We start from the raw sequence: 24,622 nt of genomic DNA on the forward strand, positions 1-24,622 counted from the left end.
TTTCCACTCTTCATCCTCTTCATAGCTGCCCTCACTTCCTCCTTGCTAATCCGCTGAACTTCCTGATTCACTATCCCTACATCATCCAACCTTCTCTCTCTCTCATTTTCTTCATTCATCAGCCCCTCAAAGTATTCCTTCCACCTTCTCAGCACACTCTCCTCGCTTGTCAGCACATTTCCATCTCTATCCTTGATCGCCCTAACTTGCTGCACATCCTTTGCAGCTTGGTCCCTCTGTCTAGCCAATCGGTACAAGTCCTTTTCTCCTTCCCTAGTGTCTAATCTGTCATACAACTCACCATACGCCTTTTCCTTTGCCTTTGCCACCTCTCTCTTTGCTTTACGCTGCATCTCCTTGTACTCCTGTCTACTTTCTTCATCTCTCTGACTATCCCACTTCTTCTTTGCCGACCTTTTCCTCTGTATAATTTGCTGTACTTCCTCATTCCACCACCAAGTCTCCTTGTCTTCCTTCCTCTGTCCTGATGACACACCAAGTACCTTCCTAGCTGTCTCCCTCACTATTTCTGCAGTGGTTGTCCAGCCATCTGGCAACTCTTCATTACCACCCAGTGCCTGTCTTAACTCCTGCCTGAACTCCACACAACAGTCTTCCTTCTTCAATTTCCACCATTTGATCTTCGGCTGTGTCTTCACTCGCTTCCTCTTCTTGGTCTCCAAAGTCATCCTACAGACCACCATCCGATGCTGCCTAGCTACGTTCTCCCCTGTCACCACCTTGCAGTCTCCAATCCCTTTTAGATGGCGCCTTCTACATAAGATATAGTCCACCTGTGTGCACTTTCCTCCACTCTTGTATGTCACCCTGTGTTCCTCCCTCTTCTTGAAATAAGTATTCACCACAGCCATTTCCATCCTTTTCGCAAAATCCACCACCATCTGTCCTTCCACATTTCTCTTCTTGACTCCATACTTTCCCATCACCTCCTCATCACCTCTGTTCCCTTCACCAACATGTCCATTGAATTCGGCTCCAATCACCACTCTCTCCTCCTTGGGTACCCTCTCCACCATGTCGTCCAACTCACTCCAGAATTCAATAACGTCCCGTTAATGTAACACATTATTACATTATTGGTAAAAAGTTTATTACATTATTGGGAAATGCACTGTATTACATTATCAGGAAGTTATTACATTATCAGGTTTTATTGCATTTTCAATGGACTCAAGGGCAGATTTTTATTACATTATCGGGGTTATTACATTATTGGGAATTTATTACATTATCAGGTTCTACAAGCCGTCATGGCATCCGGTCTAAATATAGTCCAGGCTGAAGTGAAAGAGCAGATCCATCTGGCTCTATTTATGTACTGTTATGCATGTAATGTATTGGGACTTATGTTAATGCGCATGCTCTCTGCTTGGTCTTTGATGGGGGGCTCTCGCGAGGCGAGACTAGGAAGTAATGGGGCTCTCGCGAGGCGAGACTAGGAAGTAATGTTACGTATGAGCCGAATTGGAGGGATCGCAGATGTAGCCTGATGGCTGAGTATCCTAACGTTGCCAAGTTCTAAGTAAAGAGTTCGTTTACAACCAATGTCTCTCTCGTCTTTAAGTCGAATCTTACACTGAACTCTTACACTGAACTCCAACAGTTCTGAACAGTTTATTGAGGGAAATCAGCGACCTCCTGTAATATTTGCTAGTAATATTTGATTTGCTAATGTCCCTTACGGCTTTCCGTAGCGCCACAACAAAGTCACGTGATGTACGTAACAACGTCAGTGGGAATCTGGTCGGTGAATAAACACCCAGCACGAGAGAAGTCGTCCTTGCTTTATTAATGTTATAAGTTAACATAGCCAGAGGGCACAGATCATTACATGGTGTCAGAGTAGCGGAGTTTAAATACCCAATATGGATTCGTACGGCGTTCCAGCTCCACGGATGGACTGGGAATCGGCGAACTTACCTGAAGCATGGAGACGATTTCGACAAACAACGGAGCTAATGTTCAAGGGCCCCCTGCGCGGGAAGAACGAAGAGGAGAAATGCAGCTACCTCCTGCTCTGGATAGGGGAAAAAGGGCGCGATGTGCACAACACTTGGACACTCAGCGGAGAACAGGCCAAGAAGCTAGAAACGTACTACGATAAGTACACTGAGTACATCACCCCCAAAGCAAACCCGATTTATGCCAGATATAAATTTCATGAAAAGATGCAGGGAGAGAGTGAATCCTTCGAACAATTTGTAACTGAGCTAAAGCTCCTAGTCAAAGACTGTGGCTACCCAAATGCCGACGAGATGGTCAGGGACCGCATCGTGTTTGCCACCAACTCACCCAGAGTGAGAGAAAAGCTACTTAGCCAGGGAGCTGAGCTAACGCTAGAAAAAGCCATAGATGTAGCCCGCTCACACGAGCTAGCAAAGCAACAGCTAAAGTTTATGGGCCAGGGCAGCACACATGAAACGGTGCACGCAATAGGCAGAAAGACTTACAAACCGAACGCACCCAAAGCAGCTAACGCTAACTTCAGACAAAGGGAAGGTAACGTTAGCACCGCCGCTAGGGCGTGTAGCTATTGTGGAGGGCTACACGGCGCTAAAGCCACTTGCCCAACTAAGGGTAAACAATGCATTAAATGCAAGAAGCTCAATCATTTTGCTAAAGTATGCAAGTCTAGCTCCCAGGGACAGACAAAGTACTACCGCGGCACAGTACATGCCGTCGGAGAGAACCCAGAAGAGTACACCACTGACAGAGAGCAGGAAAAACTGTACTTCGACAACATTACAGTGGAGAGCACCGCTGTGGGAGAACAGACAGAGCTGTACATAGACTGCATCTCAATAGAGAACAACGGAAAAAGCAACGAGCAGGCTTACGTAGAGGTTGGAATTGGCACACCTCCACAGAAGGTAAAGTTTAAACTAGACACTGGGGCACAGGCCAATACTATTCCCACCAACCTGTTCCAGGCGCTGTTCAAAAATGTGACACTGAAACCAGCAATACACAGACTCACTGAATATGGAGGAGGCGCGCTGAGCGTGAAAGGCACATGCAAACTCAAATGTAAGTACAGAGGCAATGCAATGATGCTGGACTTTTACGTCATTGACACAAACGCCCCACCAGTCATGGCAATGAAAACATGCCGTGACCTAAACTTGGTAAAAATAGTGATGGCTGTGAGCGAGGAAAACAATGTCCCATCACAGAGCATAATGGATGAGTATGCAGATGTTTTCCAGGGAATAGGAGAGTTCCCAGGCGAGTGCACCTTCTGCGTCACACCAGATGCAACGCCGGTCGTCTGCCCGCCACGCAGAATCCCCATCGCCCTACGCAGCAAACTGAGGGACGAGCTTGACAGCATGGAGAAAGGCGGCATAATCTGTAAGGTAACAGAACCCACAGAATGGGTGAACGCACTCGTCATTGTTGAGAAGCCAAAGACAGGCAAACTTAGAGTGTGTTTAGACCCCAGAGCTCTTAACAAAGTGATACAACGACCTCACTACCCCCTCCCCACGCTGGAGGACGCCACCACAAAGCTCGCTGGAGCTGAGTACTTTAGCGTGTTAGACGCGCGGTCAGGCTATTGGGCCATCAAACTGAGCACTGAATCCTCAATGTTGACGACATTTAACACAGTGTTTGGCAGGTATCGTTTCCTCAGACTGCCATTCGGAATCGTGTCCGCTCAAGACGAGTTCCAGAGACGCGTGGATGAAACATATGAAGGATTGGACGGTGTGACGGCCATAGTGGATGACATACTAGTGTTCGGCAAGACTAAAGAGGAACATGACCAGCGTCTCAGAGCGATGCTGAAGCGCACAAGGGAGCGAGGGGTGAGGCTCAACCACGACAAGTGTCACATATGCGTGTCCGAGGTACGCTACTTCGGCCACATGCTCTCACACGAAGGCATCAAACCAGACCCACACAAGGTGAAGGCGGTCAAGGACATGCAACCCCCACAGAACAAAGCAGAGCTGGAGACAGTCCTCGGCATGATCAACTACCTCGCCAGATTCGCTCCACACCTCTCACAGATAAACTCACCCCTCAGACAGCTTCTGAAACAGGACAGTGAGTTTGTGTGGGATGCAGTCCACGACGAGGCGTTCCAAGAGATGAAGAATCTCATTACACAGCACCCAGGTCCAGTACTCTCATATTTCGACCCGCAGAAAGAGCTGCGACTCCAAGTGGATGCATCCAAAAGTGGCCTTGGGGCTGTCATGCTCCAAGATGGCAAACCAATTGCCTATGCGTCCAAGTCACTCAACAGCACTGAAGAAAACTACGCATAGATAGAGAAGGAGCTCTACGCTGTGGTCTTCGGCTGCAAGAGGTTCCACGAGTACATGTATGGACGAAAAGTGATTGTGGAGTCAGACCACAAGCCTCTGGAGGCAATACTAAAAAAGCCACTGGCAGCAGCACCACCCCGGCTGCAACGGATGATCCTGGTGCTCCAAAAATACGACATCCAAATCATCCACTGCCCCGGCAAGGACATACCGGTGGCCGACACACTGTCACGCAAGTCAATAGAACACCACGACAGTGACCTACAGGAAGGGATGGAGGCCCAAGTGCACACAGTCCTCAGCAACATCCCTGTGAGTGACACAAGACTCACAGAAATCAAGCAGGAAACAGCGCAAGATCCACAGCTCACCGCACTCAGACGAGCCACACTCACTGGCTGGCCAGACACAAAGAAAAAGTGCCCGCCCAGCATCCAGGAATACTGGAACCACAGAGCAGAAATCTCAGAAATGGACGGTATCCTGTTCAAAGGTGAGAGAATCATTGTCCCCCAAAAGCTTCGCAAGGACATGATACAGCGCATCCATGCCAGCCACCTTGGCGTGGAAAAAAGCAAATGCCGAGCAACAGACTTACTGTTCTGGCCTGGCATGGGGAAACAGATCGAGGATGCGGTAGCAGAATGCAGCATATGCCAAGAACGGCGCAGTGCAAATGCAAAGGAACCAATGATGTCACACGCCATACCCGAGCGGCCGTGGCAAGTGATAGGCACAGACCTATTCACATGGAACTCACAGGACTTCATAGTCACTGTGGACTACTACTCCAGATTCTTCGAGCTAGAGAGACTTTACAGCTGCACCTCATCTGCCGTCATCATGAAGCTGAAAGCAGCAATGGCTCGACACGGAATCCCCGAGACTATCATCAGCGACAACGGTCCGTGTTACAGCTCTGGTGAGTTCCGCAACTTCTCACAGACATGGGGTTTCTCACACACCACCACAAGCCCCCACTACCCACAGAGCAACGGCCTCTCCGAGAAGACTGTCCAGACGGCCAAACGCATCCTGGACAAAGCCAAAGCTGAGAACAAAGACCCCTACATGAGCTTACTGGAGTATCGCAACACACCGGTGGACAACCTGAAATCACCGGCACAGCTACTGATGAGTCGGAGGCTGCGGCCCATTCTCCCATCAACAGCAAAACACCTGCAGCCACAGATCGCCAGTCAGGATGATGTTCACAAAAGGAGAGAGGTATGTCAACAGCGCCAGCAGGCGTACTACAACCGAACAGCCAAACCTCTGCCCCACCTGCCCGCAGGCACACCAATCCGCTTCCGGCAGGAGGATGGATCCTGGACACCTGCAACTGTGGAAAGACCAGCGAACACAGACAGGAGCTACCACATCCAAACCAAAGAAGGTCAGATCTACCAACGCAACCGTCAACACCTGCGACAAAGCAGAGTGAACACTCACACTACACACACACACACTTCACAGCAGACTGTTACCAGCGCTAACAACAACACACAAGCCCATCAGCAAGAGCATGCTGAACCTCCAGACACGAACAATCAGCGACAACCAGACACACAGCCTGGTTACACCACGAGGTCAGGTCGAACGATCAAACCAAGACAAATCCTTGACTTATGAATGTAAAAAAAGAGAGAATTGTACACCAACCTGTACTATACCTGCTATGTTTTGAAAAGAAATATTTACAGCGTTCACTTACCTTGTGTACCTACCTGCTGTTTGCAGTTACCAGTAATGAATGAAAAAAAAGAAAAGAAATGTTATTACGTTGTCACATTTAGACAGTGAAGGAAATGTTTTACACTACTTTGTTGCAGTCCAGTTATATAAGAGTTCCACTTTCATATTCTTTCTTATTAAGATTGTATTCGCTTATAAACGTGCTCAACGTGGTCTGTATCTCTGCAGAGAAAGCAGCACTTTTCAGAAAAAGGGAGATGTAATATTTGCTAGTAATATTTGATTTGCTAATGTCCCTTACGGCTTTCCGTAGCGCCACAACAAAGTCACGTGATGTACGTAACAACGTCAGTGGGAATCCGGTCAGTGAATAAACACCCAGCATGAGAGAAGTCGTCCTTGCTTTATTAATGTTATAAGTTAACATAGCCAGAGGGCACAGATCATTACACCTCCGATATTCTACTACAGCTTTGAGGAATCTGTGAGTAGCCTAACGACACCACCATGACCACACTGGGTCGCATAGAAGAGTTTGATGAAGGCTCCGGCAATGCCATTGAGGAGTATATTGAGAGACTGGAATGTTGTTTCCTGGCAAATGGAGTAGATGGGGAGGAGAAGAAACGCGCTATTTTGCTTAGCGTCTGTGGGGCTGCAACGTATTCTACACTACGTTCGGTGGTCGCTCCCGTCCTTCCTATGGCCGTCACCTATGAAAACTTAGTATCGGCCTTGAAGCGCCACTATAGTCCTCCTCCATCACAAATTGTTCAGCGTTTTCAGTTTCACAATTGCAAACAAAAGCAAGGCCAAGGAATCTCCAGCTACATTGCTGAACTCCATAAACTCTGTGCATTGTGCTTTTGGTGACCAACTGGAAGCCATGCTGCGTGACAGAATTGTCTGTGGGGTGCTAGATGAAGCGCTGCAGCGCCGCCTGCTGGCTGAAAAGGAACTCACATTCAAAGCAGCAGAGGAGAAAGCCCTTGCAGCGGAAACAGCCACGTTAAATGCGCGAATACTACAATCAAACCAGCTGGGACCACCACAGTCAGCAGAAGTTCATCAAACTGCACAAAGTCAAACCGTTTTGAAAGTGAAACAAACAGTAGCAGAAGGTGGTGCAAAGCCATGTTTTCGTTGTGGAGGCACACACAACCAACAACATTGCAAATTTACCTCTGCTGTATGCCACTATTGCAAAAAAAAGGGGGCACATTTCTCGTGTTTGTTTTAAAAAGAGCAGGGATGTCGCATCAGCAGATTCTTCTGACACAGTTCCTCAAGCCGAACAACACACACACACTGTTAGGCAACAAGAAGAGGAATATGACATTTACACCATGGGCAGGCAGCTGTATGCTCACGTAAATAAAGCCATATCAAGCCACTGTGATCCTGAATAACAAAACACATGTAATGGAGGTGGACTCTGGAGCCGCATGCTCCTTGATCAGTGAGGGCAGTTACAACACCTTGTGGCCTGACCAGCCGCCTTTACTGCACAAGGACAGTAGTGTGCTTAGACAATGGTCACAAGCAGAACTACAAGTTAATGGGAAGATTTTTGTGGATGTGCAGTATCAAGGCAATCACAAGACCTTACCACTGATTATTGTTCGAGGTCAGGGGGCAGGGACTGGTTTGAGGCACTGGGCATTTCTGTAATGGGGGTGCGCCAAGTATGCTTACAATCAGTGGAGTCCATCTTAACGGAATATGCAGAAGTCTTCCAGGACCTCGGGGCTTCACGAACCCCTCCAATTGGTATTGATATTGATACGACAGCATCACCCAAGTTTTTTAAAGCACGTTCGGTGCCCTTTGCCCTTCGTTCAAAGCTAGATGAGGAGCTTGACAAGCTAGTAGCTCAGGATATTTTTGAACCCATGAGACACTCAAGGCGGGCCACACCCATCGTACCAGTACTTAAAAAGGATGGCAGCTTAAGAATTTGCGGTGACTATCGCTGCACTGTGAATACAGTTGTGAAACCTGATGTATACCCCATTCCTACGGTGGCTGAACTGTTTTCCAGACTGGCAGGGGGGGTGCTTTTCAGTAAATTGGACCTCAAACAAGCTTACCAGCAGCTGGTGCTGGACGACGAGGCTGCAGAGCTTCTCACTATAAACATCCATCGCAGGCTGTTTCGGGCCCGCCGCCTGCAGTTTGGAGTATCGACAGCTGCGTCCATATTTCAGCGTTTCATGGATACACTCCTCGCCGGTATACCAGGCATGCAACCATACCTGGATGATGTCTTAATAGCGGGAAAGACTGTTGACCAGCACAATGACCGTCTTCGTGCAGTGCTGGAACGATTCGCAGAAGCAGGATTGCAGCTACAGAAGGAGAAGAGTGTGTTTGCTGCTGACCAAGTTGAAATTTTAGGTTTTCGTGTGGACAAGGATGGCGTGCGGCCGACTATGGAGAAAGTTGAGGCTATTCAGAAGGCGCCTTCACCCCGGAACAAAACGGAGCTTCAGTAATTCCTAGGCCTACTCAATTTTTACAGATGTTTTTTGCCAAACAAGGCTACCATCTTAGAACCGCTGCACCACCTCCTGGATCAGTCTGCACCCTGGCAGTGGACTGACGCACATGAAAAAGCTTACACTGCTGCAAAACAACTGCTTCAGGCTGATGGCGTGCTCACACACTATGACGAAACAAAGCCATTAGCCATTGTTTGTGATGCTTTGCCTTATGGCTTGGGGGCGCTGCTCTTCCATATGGAGTCCAATGGCTGGGAGGCTCCCATCGTCTTTGCCTCGAGGACACTATCCTCCACTGAAAGAAATTATGCCCAAATAGATAAGGAGGCCTTGGCGGTAATTTTTGCAGTAAAAAAAATTCACCAGTACCTTGTTGGTCGCCACTTTGTGGTTTTTACTGACCACAAACCTCTTTTGGGCCTGCTACACCAATCTAAGCCCATGCCACCTGTCCTGTCCCCATGCATGCTACGCTGGAGTGTTCTTCTTGGGGCCTACGATTACGAATTGTGCTACCGCCCTGGCAAACAGCTAGCAAATGCTGATGCCCTCAGTCGCTTACCACTGCCCGCTGGTATGCGTGAGACCCCTCCACCCATTGAGGTGCTCTTACTGGAAATGGCGCATGAAGCTCCACTGAATGCAAAACATATTGCCGCCCTTACTCGGAAGGATCCAGTTCTGTCTCGGGTGCTGCACTGGGTCCTGCATGGCTGGCCAGTGGATACACCTTACAGCCGTTTCAAGCCGTTTTTCACCCAGTGCCATGAACTGTCCGCACACAAGGACTGCCTATTATGGGGGAGTCGTGTAGTTATTCCCAACCTGGCGAGGGAGGAGGTACTAGCCATGCTGCATGATGCACACCCAGGCACTGTGCATATGAAGGGCCTGGGGAGGAGTTATGCCTGGTGGCCAGGTATGGATTTAGCAATAGAACAGACAGTAAAATCCTGTGAAACCTGCCAGAGAACTCATCATGCACCACCAACAGCACAGCTGCACCCTTGGGAGTGGACAACTAAGAAATGGTCTCGGCTACACATTGACTTTGCTGGTCCATTCCAGGGGAAGACATTTCTCATAATTGTGGACTCACACTCTAAGTGGTTAGAGGTTGCCATGGTGAGTTCAATGTCCTCCTCTGCAGTGATCAGCACACTGAGGCTCCTCTTTGCAACGCACGGGTTGCCAGATGTCATTGTTTCTGACAACGGTGCGGCCTTCACATCGGAAGAATTCAAAGAGTTTGCCAGACGGAATGGCATCAGAGCAGTATCTACGGCCCCTTACCATCCTCGTTCAAATGGCCAAGCAGAACGTATGGTCCAGTCAACCAAGGAGGCCCTGCCTAGGATCACTATCGGTGACTGGCAGACACGCCTGGCTAGGTTTCTGCTGTCACAGCATGTGACTCCCAATTCAGCAACAGGAAAGAGCCCTGCCGAGCGTCTCATGAACCGGCATCTTACCACGGCCTTTGATCGCCTTCATCCTGACTATGAAAATGAGATGCACCTCAAGCAGGAGGTGAGTACAGAAAAGCTGCAAGGCCCAAACAGATGTTTTAGGCGTACATGAGGAGCTACACTGGAGGACACAAATGGGTCGCTGGCGTGATAGCCGATCCTACTGGCCCAGTTTCATATAGAGTGCAGACTCCTGATGGGAAAATGCATCAATATCACGTGGATCAGCTGTGTGGTAGAGCGACTGCACGCACGGATGTGGTCGCTGGAGAATCCATTCTTCCTGGTGAGCAGTCACCTGAAGATGGGCCGCTCGAGTCTACCTTGTCTGAAACGCCACGACCAGAGATCAGCAGGTCTGTTGAAGATCCCTCGGCCTCTGGTCCTGTGGCCATTCCTGTGCCCACTACCCCTCTACAGCATCCGTCAAGAGACCGGCACCCTCCATGCCACTTGGCAGATTTTGTTGACTGGGGGAAAGGGGTGTAATGTATTGGGACTTATGTTAATGCGCATGCTCTCTGGTTAGTCTTTGATGGGGGGCTCTCCCGAGGCGAGCATAGGAAGTAATGTTACGTATGAGCCGAACTGGAGGGAATGCAGATGTAGCCTGATGGCTGAGTATCCCAACTTTGCCAAGTTCTAAGTAAAGAATTCGTTTACAACCAATGTCTCTCTCGTCTCTAAATCAAATCTTACAATGCGCACACCCTTAATTTAGTCCTGACACAAGGTGCAGCGAAGATGAGAGAATGCAAGATATTTTCTCACACCTCTCTGGACTGGCTGCATTCTTCTCCAGGTCTCAGAAACGCACGAAACTGCTAGATCAAATATGTTAACGGCGACTCCCGCGAGTAGCACCGACAAGGTGGAACTTCACTTCCAGGTTGGTCAGCGCTGTGGTCGAGATTAAAGATGCACTGAGGGAGGTTTTTGAGTACACCATTGAGCACCATGATGAATAGGATGATGATGCCGTACGCAGTGCAGATAGATACACTCACTGGCCACTTTATTAGGTACACCTTGCTAGTACCGGGTTGGACCCCCTTTTGCCTTCAGAACTGCCTTAATCCTTCGTGGCATAGATGCAATAAGGTACTGGAAATATTCCTCAGAGAGTTTGGTCCATATTGACATGATAGCATCACACAGTTGCTGCAGATTTGTCGGCTGCACATCCATGATGCGAATCTCCCGGTCCACCACATCCCAAAGGTGCTCTATTGGATTGAGATCTGGTGACTGTGGAGGCCATTTGAGTACAGTGAACTCATTGTCATGTTCAAGAAACCAGTCTGAGATTATTCGAGCTTTATGACATGGCGCGTTATCCTGCTGGAAGTAGCCATCAGAAGATGGGAACACTGTGGTCATAAAGGGATGGACATGGTCAGCAACAATACTCAGGTAGGCTGTGGCGTTGACACGATGCTCAATTGGTACTAAGGGGCCCAAAGTGTGCCAAGAAAATATCCCCCACACCATTACACCACCACCAGCAGCCTGAACCGTTGATACAAGGCAGGATGGATCCATGCTTTCATGTTGTTGACGCCAAATTCTGACCCTACCATCCAAATGTCGCAGCAGAAATCGAGACTCATCAGACCAGGCAACGTTTTTCCAATCTTCTATTGTCCAATTTTGGTGAGCCTGTGCGAATTGTAGCCTCAGTTTCCTGTTCTTAGCTGACGGGAGTGGCACCCGCTGTGGTCTTCTGCTGCTGTAGCCCATCTGCCTCAGGTTCGACGTGTTGTGCGTTCAGAGATGCTCTTCTGCATACCTCGGTTGTAATGCATGGTTATTTGAGTTACTGTTGCCTTTCTATCAGCTCGAACCAGTCTGGCCATTCTCCTCTGACCTCTGGCATCAACAAGGCATTTTCGCCCACAGAACTGCCGCTCACTGGATATTTTCTCTTTTTTGGACCATTCTCTGTAAACCCTAGAGATGGTTGTGCGTGAAAATCCCAGTAGATCAGCAGTTTCTGAAATACTCAGACCAGCCCGTCTAGCACCAACAACCATGCTGTAATGTCCGTAGACGCCTTGTCTTACTGACATAAGAATAATTCAAGAACGAGCCGACTTCGTAAGTTCTTAACTGTGTAGCTTTTACTAGCGTTCATCCGACATACAACCTTCATAACATGCGCTTCTAACTTCCTGTATACGTCACACGCACTGCACGTACACCCGTGAGTAGGTCAAGTTAAACACGTGACCTTTCATTCATTACATCTCCCCCTCTAAGATGATTTTCTAACCTGTATATCACCCCCCTTTTCACAAAAAAAATAAAAAATCCCCCACAGTACACAAGTCCATACGCCTCACAAATCCAGCCGGATTGCAGGCTTGCTCACCCTGCCAGAGCGAGTAACATGTGGTGTGGAAGTTGGCCTTTCTGCTGCTCGGGACTCATCCATGTTTCCATTCTCCCCTGGAGTGACATGGTCAGGATCCCTGCTGACAAAGGTGAGTGTTTTAGGTGTGGCCAACAGGTGGCGCCTGTTCCTTCTGTAATGTTCACCTTGAGCTGTCTCCACTATGTAGGATCTGGGAGTGGAGCTCTGACTGTGAACAACTGCTGGCATTGTCCATGTTTTCTGTCCATCAAGTTTGGTGAGTACTGCGTCACCCGAGTTCAGTGGGCGCAGTGTCCGCACGCCGTTCCTGCGGTTGTAGTAGAAAGCCTGCCTCGATTTGGCTGCGGCGTCAGCGGTTTTGATCAGTTCCTCTTTAGGCCAGGCCGGTTTCAGGTTATGCTGCAATGTGGGTAAGGTGGTTCTGAGTCTCCTACCCATGAGCAATTCCGCTGGACTGGCTCCAGTGGAAGAAGAGGGTGTAGCTCTGTATGTCAACAGGGCGAGGAGAGGGTCTTCCTGCCTTATTATGCTTTTGGCTATCTGAACAGCCCTCTCTGCCTGTCCATTACTCTGGGGGTAGTGTGGGCTTGAAGTCACATGGATGAAATCATAATCCTCACTGAACCTCCTCATCTCTTCTGAAACTAGCTGTGGCCCATTATCACTAACTACAATTTCAGGGATACCAAAACGTGCAAATGTAGCCTTCAGCCTAGCTACAACCTGACTGCTAGTAGTTGTTGGTAGATTTAGGATCTCCAAAAACCTGGAATAATAGTCAGACACTATCAAGTAGTTTTGCTTTTTGTACTCACACAGGTCTATGCCCACTTTCTGCCATGGTCTGGATGGGAGCTCACTTGACATTAAAGGCTCTTTTCTCTGTGTGTTCTTGTGTTCTCTGCAGAATTGACATTGCTGTATCTTTGTTGTAATGTGCTCTGTCATTTTGGGCCACCACACTGACTGGCTAGCTCTCTCTCTGCACTTAACTATCCCCTGGTGCCCGTCGTGTATTCTGTCTAAGATCACCTCCCTCATCTCTGTGGGAATGACGATACGACTGCCTCTGATGTCTCCGGCACTTTATCGACATACTCAGGCCAGCCGTGTCTGATGAAGCCCAACACTGTCTGGAGCTGCAGATCCCCATCCGTGCTCTGTTTTATCTCCTGCATCCTTTGAGGTGTGGCAGGCACCTGGCACACGATGGCATCAATGTGCGCTGCAAAATCATCATGAGAAGCACCATCTCCGTAGCGCTGCTCTGGGCCTCTGGAGAGTGCATCAGCCACAGCTAAAGTTTTGCCTGGTGCGTATTCAGCCACTGCATTGAAACGCATCAGCCTCATTAACAGTCTCTGGCACCTAATGGGCACATTATCCAAGTCTTTGCTGTTCATGAGAGGCACTAGTGGTTTATGATCGGTGACAAGTCTGAAATTGTCAAGCCCAAACAAGTACTTCTCGAACCTTTCACATGCCCAGACGCTGGCTAAGCACTCTTTCTCGATCTGTGCGTACCTTGTCTCTGCGTCACTCAGCCGTCGGGAGCAGTAGGCCACGGGCTTCCAGTGTTCCCCGTGCTGCTGGAGCAGAACGCCTCCCAGCCCGTAGCTGCTGGCATCTGCTGACACCACCGTAGCCTTAGTGACGTCATAAAAGGTGAGTACCGGGGCGGTGGCGAGTGCTGCTTTAAGGTCTTGGAATGCTGTGTTCTGTGCAGGTCCCCACAGCCACTCTGTCGTTGCTTTAAGCAGTCCATAAAGCGGCTGACCTACAGTGGACAGCTCTGGGACGTATTTTGCCAAATAGTTCACCATCCCGAGGAACCTCTTGAGTTCCGTCACGTTCTGGGGCTGAGGAAAGTTCTCTATTCCGGCCACTTTGTCCGGGTCAGGTCTGATGCCTGCCTCGTTGATGATATGACCAAGGAAGCGGACTTGTTTCTGTTTGAACTTGCATTTCGCTTGGTTCAGTTTGAGACCTGCTGTTTCAATGACCCCCAGCGCCTCTGCTAGGCGCCGGTCATGGATTTCCTCAGTCTCTCCATGTATAAGGATGTCATCCATGTACACCTCTGTGCCCTCTAGCCCGGTCAGAGTTTCCGCCATCTTTCTCTGGAAAATCTCTGGAGCACTCGTTATACCAAATGGAAGGCGGCAGAAAGCATACCTCCCAAATGGGGTGATGAAAGTGGTGAGCCCCCTGCTGTCTTCATGCAAGGGGATCTGGTAAAACCCACTTGCTGCATCCAACGTTGTGAAGAACTTTGACCCTGCGAGCCTTGGCATTATTTCCTCCATAGTGGGCAGCACGTATTTCTCACGTTTCACCGCTCGATTCAGCCTCCTGAGGTCAGCACAGCAGCGAACCTCTTTCTTGTTCGGTTTCAGCACCGGCACCATAGCGGCGCACCATTCTGTGGGCTGAGTCACTTTTTCAATAATGCCCTCATTTTCCATGCGCTGCAGTTCTTTCTTAACCAGTGGTACAAGTGGCAGCGGTATCCGTCTGGCTGTATGCACCGCGTATGGCTGGGCACCCTCCACCAGAGCTATTTTCACTGGGTCTGTTTTCAGCAGTCCACTTGAACCGAAAACTCCACTGACCTCATTCATCCGCTTCACTAGACCCATCTCCACTGCCTCTGGACGACTCAGCAGACAGCTGCCTCTCCCCTTGATCACATACACTGGAAAGGAGTATTGTTTCTCCTTGTAGTTGGTTGTGGCTTGAAACTGTCCTATGCAGCTGATGTTTCCACCTGGGCTTATGAAGCATGTGTCAGGAGGTCCCAGTTTTATGTTTGGCTTCAGCTTTTTAAATGTCCCTTGGTTGATAACAGTAGCGTCAGCCCCCGTGTCAATTTTAAAGGTTATTGGTACATCACTTATTGTTAAACTAACAGTCCAATCTTCCTGACTGCTCTCTTTGCCAACTTCTCCCAGAAAGTACAGCTGTTTAACCTCTTCAGTGACTTCTCTCACCGCTTTAGAGTGACATACACGCTCCCAATGTCCCTTTTTATGACACTTGTTGCACTTACTGTTCGTTGCAGGACACTTCCGCTCATCGGTGTGCTGCGTCTTGCCGCACCTCCCGCATTCATCTACTTTGTTGGTTGTAGGTCTGCTGCCACCATGACGCTGTCCGCCCTTTTTGTTTTGGCGTCCGTCCCGCCGTCGGACAACGTTGACGTTAGCCAGCTGGGCCTCGGGTTGGTTAGCTTGGAGGCTGAGCTGCTTTGTTATTGCCTCCGCCTGGCGCACTTGTTCAATGACTTTCACCAGAGTAAGGTCCGCTGTGAGCTGGAACTGACGGGAGAGCACCTTATCTTTTATGCCCACTACCAGACGATCTCTGATATGTTCATCCCTCTTGTCCCCAAACTCACAGTGTTCACACAGCTCATACAATGTCCGGATGTACATCTCCGCTGTCTCTCCTGGCTGCTGGCTACGTTGATAGAAGCACGCCCTCTCATGTATGATGTTACGGCGGGGAATAAAGTAGTCGTCGAACCTTTTCAGTACGATATCATAGTCCACTTTATCACCCTCCGCCGCGAAGTCAAACGAGCTGAATATCTTTTCAGCCTCGCTTCCCATTGCATAAATCAGCGAACTCACTTGAATCTCCCCGTCGTCTTTATCCAGCTTTGTCGCGAGCCTGAAGCGCGAAAACCGTTGTTTCCACTCCGGCCATTCAACGGGGCAGTCAAACTTGAATTCACTCGGCGGATTAAACTTCGGCATGACCGCTCGTGTTCAGATACACAGACTATTCTGACACCATGTAATGTCCGTAGACGCCTTGTCTTACTGACATAAGAATAATTCAAGAACGAGCCGACTTCGTAGGTTCTTAACTGTGTAGCTTTTACTAGCGTTCATCCGACATACAACCTTCATAACATGCGCTTCTAACTTCCTGTATACGTCACACGCACTGCACGTACACCCGTGAGTAGGTCAAGTTAAACACGTGACCTTTCATCTCTGTAAACCCTAGAGATGGTTGTGCGTGAAAATCCCAGTAGATCAGCAGTTTCTGAAATACTCAGACCAGCCCGTCTAGCACCAACAACCATGCCACATTCAAAGTCACTTAAATCACCTTTCTTCCCCATTCTGATGCTCGGTTTGAACTGCAGCAGATCGTCTTGACCATGTCTACATGCCTAAATGCATTGAGTTTCTGCCATGTGATTGGCTGATTAGAAATTTGCGTTAACGAGCAGTTGGACAGGTGTGCCTAATAAAGTGGCCGGTGAGTGTATATCGCACATCTGAACAGCTTCGACCTTAACTTTTTGCTGGGAATTTTTTGTGAGATGTTTGCTTATGTAGATGTACTGACTGGGATTCTTCAGTCCAAGGCATTAGATATGCAGTTCTGCCCGGCCAGACTGGAAGAGTTCTGTGAAAATATCGAAAAGCAGAGAGACCGTTTTGATGCGATTTATGGCGGGACTGAGTGTGACGTAGGTGAGCCAGGAGGACGGAGAGGTCAGGGGCACGGGGACATTCGTTTAAAATACCGAAAACTGCACAGTGACATCCTCGACAACATTCAGACCCAGATCACAAATAGATTTAAAGACCACGAGAAACTTGCTTTGCTTTGCCTTCTCGATCCACAGCAGTTCCCCATATTCAAAGTCACATTTCCCAATGCGCTCTTCTCCAGACTGACTGAGAGTCACGGGACCCTGTTCGTGCCCCGTCTGAAGACAGAACTCACAGTCATGTATTCTCTGGCTGATTTTCAAGGAAAGAGCCCTGCAGACCTGCTCATGTTCCTCCAACAGAAAAAAAAACTGCATGACGCAATGCACTAACTCTATGCACTGACTGGTTTAGCTGTGACAGTCCCGATGTCCACGGCGTCTGCTGAAAGGACATTTTCAGCACTTAAAAGAATGAAACCGTATTCCAGGAATACAACGGGAGACACGACTCACAGCGTTGGCCTCCATTGCCACAGGACATTGTGATGGATTTAAAAGCCAAAGGAGTGCTCTGTGACCGTGTGATCGACTGTTTCATCCAGAAAGAAAGGAGGATGGATTTTGTCTTCAAATAGACAACACTGGTGAGTCTCATGTATTTTTTGTACAGTTGGTTGATTTGCTTAATGTTTGATGGTTTTTATGCCCAGCGGCCCGGCTGGGACGTGTTTGCTGAGTTTCTTGATAGCATATTTATATGCCCAGCGGGATTACTTCCAGTAAGGCTGTACGTTACACCATGTCGCCACACCATGTCGCTGTTGTGAAAGTCAAAAGTGTCAAATAACTAGGTGATGGTGATGATTGTGATGATAACCACTTTTGCGACTAAAACATTGTAGCATGGCGATATGACGGCTGTCTTTGGGTAATTATGAGGAGGTGACGTCTCACCGAAGGCCTAGGTCTGAAATGCACGGTCTGCTACTGGTCTACTACTACTGGTCTACTACTACTACTACTACTTTCAGCTGCTCCCGTTAGGGGTCGCCACAGCGGATAATCCGTTTCCATCTCTTCCTGTCCTCTGCATCTTCTTCTGTCACACCAGCCACCTGCATGTCCTCCCTCACCACATCCATAAACCTCCTCTTTGGCCTTTCTCTTCTCCTCTTCCCTGGCAGCTCCATATTCAGCATCCTTCCCCCAATATACCCATTATCTCTCCACACATGTCCAAGCCATCTCAATCTTGCCTCTCTTGCTTTGTCTCCAAACCGTCCAACCTGAGCTGTCCCTCTAATATACTCGTTCCTAATCCTGTCCTTCTTCATCACTCCCAATGAAAATCTTATCATCTTCATCTCTGCCACCTCCAGCTCCACCTCCTGTCTTTTCATCAATGCCACTGTCTCCAAACCATATAACATAGCTGGTCTCACTACCATCCTGTAAACCTTCCCTTTAACTCTTGTTGGTACCCTTCTGTCACGAAACACTTCTGACACTCTTTCCCACCCAATCAACCCTGCCTGCACTCTCTTCTCCACCTATCTTTCACACTCCCCGTTACTTTGAACAGTTGACTCCAAGAATTTAAACTCATAAACCTTCGTCACCTCTATTCCTTGCATCCTCACCATTCCGCTGACCTCCCTCTCATTCATGCATGTGTATTCTGTCTTGCGCCTACTGACTTTCATTCCTCTTCTCTCCAGTACATACCTCCACCTCTCCAGGCTCTCTTCAGCCTGCATCCTACTCTCTCTGCAGATCACAATGTCATCCGTAAACATCATAGTCCACGGAAACTCCTGCCTGATCTCATCCGTCAACCTGTCCATCACTGTTGCAAACAAGAAAGCGCTCAGCCGATCCTTGATGTAATCCCACCTCCACCTTGAACCCATCTGTCATTCCAACCGCACACCTCACCACTGTCACACTTCCCTCGTACATATCCTGCACCACTCCTACATACTTCTCTGCAACTCCCGACTTCACCATACAATACCACACCTCCTCTCTCTGCACCCTGTCATATGCTTTCTCTAAATCTACAAAGACACAATGTAACTCCTTCTGGCCTCCTCTATACTTCTCCATCAACATTCTCAAAGCAAACATCACATCTGTGGTGCTCTTTCATGGCATGAAACCATACTGCTGCTCACTGATCATCACCTCTCCTCTTAACCTAGCTTCTATTACTCTTTCCCATATCTTCATGCTGTGGCTGATCAACTTTATACCTCTGTAGTTGCTGCAGTTCTGCACATCACCCTTGTTCTTGAAAATCGGTACCAGTATGCTTCTTCTCCACTCCTCAGGCATCCTCTCACTTTACAAGATTATGTTAAACAATCTAGTTAAAAACTCCACTGCCATCTCTCCTAAACGTCTCCATGCCTCCACAGGTATGTCATCAGGACCAACTACCTTTCCACTCTTCATCCTCTTCATAGCTGCCCTCACTTCCTCCTTGTTAATCCACTGAACTTCCTGATTCACTATCCCTACATCATCCAACCTTCTCTCTCTCTCATTTCCTTCATTCATCAGCCCCTCAAAGTACTCCTTCCACCTTCTCAGCACACTCCTCGCTTGTAAGCACATTTCCATCTCTACCCTTGATTGCTCTACCCTGCTGCACATCCTTCCCAGCTCGTTCTCTCTGTCTAGTCAATCGGTACAAGTCCTTTTCTCCTCCCTTAGTGTCCAACCTCTCATAAAACTCAACATACGCCCTTTTCCTTTGCCTTTGCCACCTCACTCTTTACTTTATGCTGCATCTCCTGGTACTCCTGTCTACTTTCTTCATCTCTCTGATGATTCCACTTCTTCTTTGCCATCCTCTGCCTCTATACTTTGCTGTACTTCCTCATTCCACCACCAGGTCTAATTTTCTACCTTCCTTTGTCCAGATGAAACACCAAGTACCTTCCTAGTTGTCTCCCTCACTATTTCTGCAGTGCTTGCCCAGCCATCCGGCAACTCTTCACTACCACCTGTCTTAATTCCTGCCTGAACTCCACACAACAGTCTTCCTTCTTCACCTTCCACCATTTGATCTTTGGCTCTGCCTTCACTCTCTTCCTCTTCTTGAAAGGTGGTGGTGTGGACTCACATTTGTGGCAGCCTCAGCCAGTACCGTCCATGCAGTGTCTTTGTCCACGTCTGCATGTAAGTTGTCTTCATTTAATGCCTGGGAAAGCTGGCGCTGGATCTTCTGGGACAGCTTGATCTGCCATGTCCTGTGGGCCCAGGGACCATGGCTCTGCCCGGAGCTGCACCCGAAGAGGAAGCACAGAGGGCGGTGTGATATGATGTGGAAGTGGGGCAGGCTAAGCTAACTGCTAGCCCATGCAGACCGGTAGTTCTGATAACAACGAGGGCAGTCTGGTGGCGGCCTCGCCTGGTGTTGACTGTGTTTTTGGTGTCATCACGTGTAGTGCATGGAGGTTTGTCGAGGGTGTCTGGCTGGGAGAGCTGGTCTGCTGTGTCTGGTGGGCCCAAGGCCCATGGCCCTTCCTGGAGTTGTGCCTGAACTGGAAGCACCGAGGGTGGTCTGACAGTGGGGCAGGATAAGCTAACTGCTAGACCATGAAGACAGGCAGTTCCGACAGTCATCCTGGCTGGCGTTCTTTTTCTTGGACATTGAATAATTTTTTTTATATGTGCCCTATGATGGCCTAGTGGCCTTTCCAGGGTGTCTCCCCGCCTGCTGCCCAATGACTGCTGGGATAGGCTCCAGCATCCCCACAACCCTGAGAGCAGGATAGGCGGTTCGGATAATGAATGGATGGATGGATGGGTGTTGCCTATATGTTTTTTTGTAGTGTTGTAGTTTTTTGTATTTTGGATATATGTGTTCTTTTAGTTTGGATTTGTTTTTGTCTTTGTGTTGCACTGCTGTGGGCTGGGGGAAATGATATTTCATTTCATTTCATGTATGCAAGTGCATGAAATGAAATGCCAAATAAATGTTCCTAATTCCTGATTCCTGATTCTTGGTCTCCAAAGTCATCGTACAGACCACCATCCCATGCTGTCTAGCTACCTTCTCCTCTGTCATCACCTTGCATTTTCCAGTCCCTTTCAGTTTGCATCTCCTACAAAAGATATAATCCACTATATAGTCCAAGTTCATATATGTATATATTGCCTATTTAATTACCATTTATTATCATTATTAACAGTTTTGTTTTGCTTGTCTATCTTTACTTCTGATTTAAAGTGTCAGTCACCCAGCCAGTGAGGATGCAAAAGCCAGTGCTTTCTTAGTGCTGGTCCCAAGCCTGCATCTGGAAGGGGATCCAGCATAAACCTTTGCCAAATCAAATATGCGGATCATAAATCAAATTTCCATACCGGATGTAAAGTGTCAGAGTATTTAGAAAAGCATCTGATGTATTATCGTTACTATTAAATATTACAAAGAAATACTTTGTTAATAATGTAAAGTTTGGTGTACAAGAGACTGCACTTTCCTCTCAGAATATGGATTTTCTTCATTCACAAGTACAAGATGGATAAGCAGCACAATAACTGCAAACATAAACGAAGGTGTGTGTTTTATATTGAGTGCTCTGGAAAGATGTGTTTGGAATGAAATCCTGTTTAGAGTTGTTGAATGAAGAGAGCAGAAATTAATCCCCGAGACAAAAAACAAACAAAAAACAAACAATAAAAAGCAACGCAATAAGGCAGTGGAGGCCTCGGTGCACCGACTGCTTGTATCTTCACACAAAGCCTGGCAGTGTATTGAGCTGAGCAGGGAGGCAGATACATTTCTGATGATCACATCAATAGATACTTTGTTATCTCTGCTGCCACTCTTTCCTATACACACCCACACACACACACACACACACCCATACACACACACACCCACACACACACATACACACACCCACACACACACACATACACCCACACACACACACACACGCATACACACACCCACACATACACACACACACATACACACCCACACACATACACACACCCACACACACACACACACACACACACACACACACACACACACACACACACACACCCACACACATACACACACCCACACCCACGCACGCAGGCACGCACTCACCCCCCCCCACCCACCCACACACACACCCACCCACCCACACACCCACACACATACACACATACACACGCACACACACACATACACCCCCCCCCACACACACACACACCCACACACACGCACACACACACATCCACACACACACACACACACGCACGCACGCACGCACGCACGTACGCACTCACACCCACACACACACCCACACACACACAGACAGACACACACCCACAGCTGGTGTGTTGTGTATCTGCCTCACACCGTTGAGCATTGTTAATCGCTGCTGCAGGTGTTTAATTCAAGCTTGCATTAAATCCAAGTCGCCAGCGAGCAGCAAGGGGTAACTTGACTGTACCGGCAGCCAGGGGCAACAGGGATGTGTGCAGAGTGGACGCAAAAAGGAGAAGCAACCCACACGGTGCTAAAACACACCGGCAGCCAGGGGCAACAGGGATGTGTGCAGAGTAACAGGGATGTGTGCAGAGTAACAGGGATGTGTGCAGAGTGGAGACAGAAAGCAGAAGCAACCCTCACGGTGCTAAAACACACCTGCAGCCAGGGGCAACAGGGATGTGTGGAGAGTAACAGGGATGTGGGCAGAGTAACAGGGATGTGTGGAGAGTAACAAGGATGTGTGCAGAGTAACAGGGATGTGTGGAGAGTAACAGGGATGTGTGCAGAGTAACAGGGATGTGTGGAGAGTAACATGAATGTGTGGAGAGTAACATGGATGTGTGCAGAGTAACAGAGATGTGTGGAGAGTAACAGGGATGTGTGGAGAGTGGACACAGAAAGCAGAAGCAACCCACACGGTGCTAAAACACATGTTCTTTCCTTTATTTTGGTTTCACCCTCTCTCCTCCCTCCGTCCCTCTCCTCACTCCCTTTTGGCTGAGGTGCTCTGACATGAAATACTGATGTGGATTCTGTGTTCAGTCCCCTTCCCCCTCCTACCCTTCCCTCAGGTGTGTCTTCCCCTCTTCCCCGTGGCAATAGATGAGCTCTCCTCCAGGGAAATTACACGGTATCATTACCATTTCCAACACTTTTATCTACTACCCCTTATTTCCTCCCTCCGTCACCTGATTAAGATTATAGAGAGGAGAAAGGAGGTGGGGAGAATACCTTTTAAGGCTTGCCTCATAAAAAAGGTCTTCCTTGAGCTCCTTGATGGGGGTACTTTTAGAGCACTGCTGTGTCCACAGGGACAACTCCCTTTCAGTTCAACCTTAAAATAAATGCCACTGTTTCCAACGAGAGCCGTACCAAACTCCAGCTATTGGTGGAGACAAAGTGCAGCAGATGTTTGAGTTCAACCTTCATTCAGCATTGGTGATGAACTTAGCAGGCTGCTGAGGAGGTGCATGTTGTTTGCTGTAGGTTAACATTGGTACGACCTTAAGGAGAAAAGACTGGTCAGAGGAGTGAGTCACACCAAGTAGCCTTTTAGCCTTTTTCCTTCCATCCTTTTCTTTCACAGCTGTTCTGCTAAGCCATTTTGGGAGGAGATTTGTCTCCAAAGTGGGGACTGAGGTTTTGATTTTTCTCCCCATCAGCAGCTCAGCTGGGCTGTAGCCTGTGGTGGAGCAGGGCGTGAACCTGTAGCTCATTGGAGCCATCACAGGATCTTCTTGCATGATCATTGTGTTTGCCATCTGTACACCTCTCTCTGCGTGCCCATGGCGCTGTGGACAGTGAGAGCTGCATGGCAGTGTTTGAAGTCGAGCTGCGTCGCAAACTCCTGGAACTCAGCACTCAGCAACTCACCATTATCGCTCACCACCTCATCTGGAATGCCAAACCTGGCGAAGACTGTTGTCAGGTTTTGGATAGCTTGTGCACTCGTTGTTGCAGGTGCAGTATCTCTGTACACCTGCAGTAATAATCTGAGATTACCGGGTAGCTGTGGCATTTGTGCTCACAGAGGTCCATTGCGATTCTCTTCCAGGGTCGCTCCGGAAGTGGTGTAGAGATGAGAGGTTCCTTTTGTTGTGTTCTTCTCAGTTCATGGCACACTTGGCATGACATCACAAGCTTGTTTATTTCCATAGTCTGGGCCACCACACAGATGAACACGCTCTCTCCCTACATTTAACTAGGCCCTGGTGCCCTTTGTGAATTGTCTGAAGGGTCTCACCTCTCATGGACCTTGGCACAATGGCACGATGCGTCCTCTGAGGACAAGGCCATTGTATTCTGACAGCTCTGATTTGGCTTGGACGTACTCTCTCGCATCCATATGCACACTGCTTAAGTGTTCAGGCCATCCAGTCTTTATGAGCGTCATGACAGACAGCTGTTTGACATCAGCTGCTGTCGCCATTCTGATTTCATCAATTTTGCTTGTAGACACAGGGACCCCCCCCCCACACTCACAGACACACTACACTAGCCACATAGTATGCCACCTCACTGTGTGTGTCAGTCTCTGTGCACATGCTAGCCAGTGGGCTGCGTGACAGGGTTTCTGTGACGATTAGCGTTTTCCCTGGAGCATACTCTGCTACTGGATTAAATCTCATGAGCCCCATGAGAAGATGCTGACATCGTAAAGGTACATTGTCCAGGCTGCGGCTGTTAATGAGAGGCACTAGTGGCTTGTGGTCAGTTACAAGCTTAAACTGCACCAGTCCATTGAGGTATCTGTCAGACTTCTCGCACGCAGCCAGACATTCCTTTTCTATCTGGGCACAGCATGTTTCTGCTTCTGTGAGGCGTCTGGAGCAATATG

At 48.6% G+C, this 24,622-nt stretch overlaps 1 protein-coding gene across 1 annotated transcript; it reads left to right on the forward strand.

The window, feature by feature from the left end:
* The first annotated feature begins 7,660 nt into the window (after nucleotides 1-7,660).
* LOC130109745 (uncharacterized protein K02A2.6-like) lies at nucleotides 7,661-17,177 on the forward strand. The gene is made up of 4 exons (XM_056276730.1): nucleotides 7,661-8,395; nucleotides 8,630-9,039; nucleotides 9,199-10,005; nucleotides 16,634-17,177. The coding sequence occupies exons 1-4, from the start codon at nucleotides 7,661-7,663 to the stop codon at nucleotides 17,175-17,177; spliced, it is 2,496 nt and encodes an 831-aa protein (XP_056132705.1).
* Nucleotides 17,178-24,622: the final 7,445 nt, after the last annotated feature.

This window comes from Lampris incognitus, chromosome 3 (assembly GCF_029633865.1).
Source record: "Lampris incognitus isolate fLamInc1 chromosome 3, fLamInc1.hap2, whole genome shotgun sequence".
Lineage (NCBI taxonomy): Eukaryota > Metazoa > Chordata > Actinopteri > Lampriformes > Lampridae > Lampris > Lampris incognitus.

Bases quoted from the DNA above. Each gene is read 5' to 3' on its own strand.
- LOC130109745 (XM_056276730.1), top strand. From the start codon at position 7,661: ATGGGGGTGCGCCAAGTATGCTTACAATCAGTGGAGTCCATCTTAACG. The intron at 8,396-8,629 runs GTGGACAAGGAT...GCAAAACAACTG, and splicing joins TTGAAATTTTAGGTTTTCGT to CTTCAGGCTGATGGCGTGCT. The intron at 10,006-16,633 runs GCACCTCAAGCA...ACATCTGAACAG, and splicing joins CCTGACTATGAAAATGAGAT to CTTCGACCTTAACTTTTTGC.